General features: G+C 45.5%; 1 protein-coding gene across 4 annotated transcripts in view; it reads right to left on the bottom strand.

Moving 5' to 3' along the window:
* Positions 1–6,239, bottom strand: part of dclk1a (doublecortin-like kinase 1a) — a 24,686-nt gene that overhangs the window by 6,134 nt on the left and 12,313 nt on the right. For all 4 annotated transcript variants that reach the window (XM_019869521.1, XM_019869522.1, XM_019869523.1 and 1 more), the window contains one exon: positions 2,776–2,879. In XM_019869521.1, coding sequence (XP_019725080.1) covers positions 2,776–2,879 — 104 coding nt within the window. The remainder of the gene's footprint in view (positions 1–2,775; positions 2,880–6,239) is intronic.

The following is a 6,239-nucleotide window of genomic DNA, read 5'->3' as shown; positions in this document are numbered from 1 at the left end:
GGGGGGGGGGGGGGTGCTTTCAAGGGGATGATCAAACATTGACGTCAGCGACCGAATCTGCGAGCGAGCAATGCAGCTAATGAGATCCGATTCATGGTGATTATATGAGAAAATATGTCATACATGTCTGACAGTTTGACCGGCGGCGGCGTAAATCAATCGCCACTTTGCTTTTTGACACAAGCGGTATTCTCCACCTCTCCACTTTTATCGGTAAACATCTTCACAACGTTATTGCTCTTTGTTTTGGCGTCCAAACAACAAGACAAGGACTGACGGGCGCCGAAAACGACAGAAGCAATAACGTGTGCTTCTGTTTGCGCAGGAGGTGATTTTGATGGCTTTCTGCTGTCTAGACGGCAAAGAAATCCCATCGTGCTCAAGTCGGAAAAGATCAACGCTGTCGACGGGATTACGTGGCTGATCCCTGACAGCTGGACGCCAAGGAAAAAAAAAAAAAGAAATAAAATAACGAGGGTATAATCTGTACGAGACTACACGAGGAAAGATTCAGGCCACCCAACCCCATAGGATGCACCACGTCCGTTATCGAGCTAGCTGGCTAGCCATCTGTGTGTGACATATTGGAAAAAAAAACACCAATGAAATGAAAGACGCAAAACGAGTGTTCAAGTGAAATGACAATTTAATGACAGCAGACAAATGGAAATGAAACCCAAATGGAAATTAAAACATCAACAACAACAAAAAAAGAAATAAAACATGGAGATGACATGATTCAACATGCAATGTATGATTTCTCTTTTTTTTTTTTTTTTTTTTTTAAATTTCATGACCTTTTCCCAAATGTGCTTGCTTGCGCACCTTATTACAGCAAATACACATTCTTCTCTCTCTCACACCCAAAAAAAAAGTGAGTCATGGTGTCTGCACAGACAATATGGTGAGGATGCGGCGCTCGCCGCAGCTTGTTGCCGTGATTTATGGCCGCCGCCCGTGTTTTTCACACTTAATGGAGCGAGCAGACGCCAGGCGACCTCGGAGCGACGCTCGCAAATCCGCTCGGAATGTCGATGAGACGCCCGAGCGTTGCAGGAAAGTCGGCGAGGCCGCTTCAATTCATAAAAAAAAAAATGGGTCACTCGAGCGCCACATGTATAAAACATGACGGCGTACGAATGGCTGCTTCATTTGTGACGTTATCTATGATTGGGTACGTGTGGCCACCCCCCCCCCCCCGCAAAAAAAAAATGCACATGGCCCTTAAGACAGCACAATAAAATCCAGATCTACATATTTTACTTTACGATTTTAGTGGCAGGGTTGGAAACTATTCTATCATTTGCCCTGTGGCGAGGAGGTCATAAATTCTGGTGGATGTTCCTTTTCCGTTTGATATTACACAATTTTACATTTTTTAGGGCTTGCTATATCTCAGTCATACGACTTATGGGCAAAAAAAAAAAAAAAAAAAGAATATGACAATTGGTTTCTAGCCTCTGATAAATGTTATACCAAGAAATCCATACACATAATCAGGAGGCCACAAAATGGAGGGCTACATTCTTTCATCCTTAGTTTACGGATTCACTGGAGGTGCAACAAACCATTTCAACTGTTCTACATGGATGTCAGTGTAAAAAGGAGGAGAAAATGGAGCCAAAAGTCCAGTGTACATTCTTTTTTTTTTTTTTTTTGCTATAAATCAGATGTCATAAATGAATCATTCTACACTTGTGTGTCGTGGTGATGGATTCTTGACAACACTTAAGTATGGAACAGGCACAAAAACTGTCAAAGGTCGAGAGGACACGCCTTTTGGTCCTATGACTCAATCACCACCTTCCATTTTGACAGTCGGCTATCATCATTCTTTTCTGGGGGGTTTTATTTATTTATTTATTTATTTTTATGGGAACGCCATAAACTAGTCTCAACTCTTCATATGTTGACAACAGAAGGTAAAAAAAAATAAAAAATCTGGACCAATGTGATTTATTTTTGGGTCAAAAGATAATGGTATTATTGGGTGCCATAATTCGATCTGGGGCCATATGCCAACCAAATAGCTTTTATATAGGCGCATGATGTACCTCTCTATACTGCCATTTTTGACCCCGTGTTGTCAAAAATCTTACAGAATTGCTTATATTGGGTTGCCATAACTAATCTCGATCTAACAAGCAATCATCACTCTAGCACTCTAAATCTGGATTTATGACTTTTTGTTATTAAAAATCAAAGCGCAGTGGTTTTATCGGGGTGCCAAAAATAATCCGGGGCCATAAATGAATGACATGCTCATTTCCGACAAAAGCTGCATCTCTCTAGTTACAGTTAATGAGCCTCCTGTTGTTGTTGTTTTTTAAACCGTCATGATTGACTCCTTCCTTTTGCAAAGTGAAACAACACATACAAGATGCACGTTTTGCACAATCAAATAAATAAAAAACACACAAGACCGCATCTTGACATGACATATTGCACATCGTTAACACAATGACAAGTTATATATATATCTAGTAAAGGGCTCTGGTGGAAAACATGACGTGATTGACGACTACGGAACAAAACAAAGGAAACAAAAAACTATTCATAGACGTGCGGCGATGTCTCTCTAAGATGTCGTCGGCCTATGTTCGCCTTTGTCCGTATCCTGTTAACATAGAGCGTTGTTTAGTCACAACAAAAGCCGAACACCAAAACGGTCAGCTTGCCTCTACGTGCTCACAAACGGACTAGACGGGCCTGAATGCTAGTAGCGGAGTGCGCGTGCGTGTGTGCGTGCATGCGGCGACCCAGTGCTCTCCTTACCCGCCGTTGTTGTTGGCTGAGGCTGGCCGGGCTGGCCGGGGAGGGGCTGGGAGACTTTGCCGTCTGCGGCGGCGTGGACAGCTGACTGGCCGGCGTCCCGTTCACTGGAGGGGAAAGAACGAGAAAATGGGAGCAGGAGTGCGCGAGGGGGACACGTCGCAAAAGATTCTTGCGGCACGTCAGCTACTTGAATACATCCGACCCAGTCTGAGGACCAGGATTTCAAAGCCTCATTTCAGACCCTAAACTAACTGGAATCCTGCCTGGAAACCCGAAGTTGCTTTTGAAACACAAACACGGGCTTGGAACCCTAACGCTTGTTCGAAACTGTCACTTGTAACCCCAACCCAGGCTTGAAATCTTAACTTAACACTAATTTGAAACCCTACCCCTTTGTTTGAACTCCAAAACCCCTCGAACTTTGCATTAAAACCCGAACTGAAAACCCTACTAACCCAAGCTTGAAACTCTACCCCTTGTTTAAAAACCTAATTTGAAACTTAACCCCATCTTGAAACCCAAACCTTGGCAGGGAATCCGAAATCGCTCTGGTTTGAAACCCCTAACCCTTGCTAGTCTCCATTCCATGAATGTTCTGTTTTAAAACGATGAAAAATGAGCAACATCAGTGGCGTTAATCTTCTGAATCCTCCATCCTGCGAGGGGCCGTGGAGCCGTAACGTCCACGTGATCGATATTAGTGCCGTTCTCGCCATCCCATCGTGCTCACGCGAGAAGCCCGCGTGACCAGCAGCGCGACGACCTCATTAAAAGCAAGTGGCGGCGTTGATTAAAGCCAAGCGGCGTCTGCCCCTTTCGCGCAAGCCTCGGATAGACGTCAAGGCTCTCCAAGAATAAATTCACGCGACAAAGATTCTTCCAGTTGGGTCCTGAAACATCTTTTGGGGCCCCGGTGATCCCCTGCCAGGTCTATACTGCAACTGGTCTTCAGTTCTTGGGACATTTTTCTGTCAGTTTTTCCTCCGGGAAGTGAAACGCGTGCTCAATCGGATTTAGGTCAGGTGATGATGGACTCGTGTCAGGTTTCGCGTTTGAGCCTTCAAAAACTCTTTTGGGTTATTGTCCATCTGCGCTGTGGAGCGCTCTCCATTGAGTTGTGAAGCGCGTGGCTGAATGCGAGCGGATCATGTGGCCCCCAAAACATTTTGGAATTGGCTCTGCTGCTTTGGGCTTTGCAAATTCGAGATCAAAGTCTGCAGTTCAAGCAAATCTTGTCTGATCCTTTTCAAATCCACTGTGGCGCCGATTCGAGAGGTAAACAAGAAAACTAACCCGACTGTTGTGTCAAATCCTCCTTTTCCATGTGGAATACTTGAATTCGTCACATCTTAATCCCGATAGCCTAAAACGGGGTCAAAACCCTACTTTGAAACACTAATCTGAAATCCTAACCCTGATTTGAAACCCCCACCCAGTCTTGAAGCATTCAGCTAAAACCCTAACCCAGACTTGAAAGCCTTATTTGAAACCCTAATTCACAACCCTAATCCAGACAGTAAAGACAAACCCACCCTTGAAACCCAATTTTTTTTTTTAACCCTAACCTCTGCATTTAACCAAACCCTGTCTTAAAACTCTGCTTTGAAACCCGAACACTTGTTCAAAACCCTAACCCAGTCTTGAAACCTCATTTGAAACCCTAATTGGAAACCATCACCCAATCTCAAAACGAGACCCTTACCTCTGTCTCGAAACCCTCATTTGAAACCTTACCACCGGCCTTCACCCCATACACCCGCGACTGAAACCCAAACCCTAAATTGTTTGAAACCCTAACCCCGTCTTAAAGCCATCATTCGAACACCTTACTCTTGCTTCGCTATCTTTCAAGGATATGTGTGCATGTCTATCAGCGGCGCAACCGCACACACGCAGATAGTAATCATATTCTTTTGATCTGTCCCCCCCCCCCACCCCCCGGCTGCGATCAACACAACTTTGTGTGCATAATTCACCAGTGGCCATCCACAGCAGACTAAAATAGATGTTACACAACACACACGCGTGCGCGCAAACACACACATTTCATCATCATTGTATGACAACCAACACAACAAGCATTGCCATTGAAGAATCCCGGCCACACACACACACACACACACACACACACACACACACAAAATGTTACACAACACGTCTGACTGACTTCATCGTCCAAAGCGACGCAGAACCGGCACTCACACACGCATACGCGGACACACACGCCACAGCCATCTTCATGTATGGCGGTAGTGTGCCCTACCTTCCTCCCCCGGCATGATGAAGATGAAGAGCACAGTGCGAGTGGACGAGGAGGAAGAGGAGCAGCTGCCTGGCTACTAAAGTGTTGAATGGGAAGACGTCGGCTGGGCTGTACTACACTGACATGCTCAGAGGAGGGAGGGGGGAGAGAGGGAGAGAGAGAGAGAGAGAGAGAGAGAGAGAGAGGCAGGCAGAGGGAGAGGTGTAGAAAGAGAGAGAGAGAGAGAGAGGCTTGCGCATACAGTGACGCGCACCCGGCCCAGAGAGAGCGATGGATGGATGGATGGATGGATGGATGGAGGGAGGGAAGGAGGGCTCACGGGAGGTTGACAACACACTGCGGCCAAACGTGAATCATGTCCACATTTGTAACAACAAAAGTCGACGGGTCACTAAAGCGAGCGGCGGAGGCGACTCGAGCAGTCCGAGAGCGGGAAGCGTGCACGTGATGATGTCATAGCGGGCTGCTTTGGGCTTTGCAAATTCGAGATCAAAGTCTGCAGTTCAAGCAAATCTTGTCTGATCCTTTTCAAATCCACTGTGGCGCCGATTCGAGAGGTAAACAAGAAAACTAACCCGACTGTTGTGTCAAATCCTCCTTTTCCATGTGGAATACTTGAATTCGTCACATCTTAATCCCGATAGCCTAAAACGGGGTCAAAACCCTACTTTGAAACACTAATCTGAAATCCTAACCCTGATTTGAAACCCCCACCCAGTCTTGAAGCATTCAGCTAAAACCCTAACCCAGACTTGAAAGCCTTATTTGAAACCCTAATTCACAACCCTAATCCAGACAGTAAAGACAAACCCACCCTTGAAACCCAATTTTTTTTTTTAACCCTAACCTCTGCATTTAACCAAACCCTGTCTTAAAACTCTGCTTTGAAACCCGAACACTTGTTCAAAACCCTAACCCAGTCTTGAAACCTCATTTGAAACCCTAATTGGAAACCATCACCCAATCTCAAAACGAGACCCTTACCTCTGTCTCGAAACCCTCATTTGAAACCTTACCACCGGCCTTCACCCCATACACCCGCGACTGAAACCCAAACCCTAAATTGTTTGAAACCCTAACCCCGTCTTAAAGCCATCATTCGAACACCTTACTCTTGCTTCGCTATCTTTCAAGGATATGTGTGCATGTCTATCAGCGGCGCAACCGCACACACGCAGATAGTAATCATATTCTTTTGATC

This window comes from Hippocampus comes, unplaced genomic scaffold (genome assembly GCF_001891065.2).
Source record: "Hippocampus comes isolate QL1 unplaced genomic scaffold, H_comes_QL1_v1.1 scaffold109, whole genome shotgun sequence".
In the NCBI taxonomy this organism is placed as follows: Eukaryota; Metazoa; Chordata; class Actinopteri; order Syngnathiformes; family Syngnathidae; genus Hippocampus; species Hippocampus comes.
Note: the sequence above shows the minus strand (reverse complement) of the source record. Positions and strands in the feature narration are given on the sequence as shown.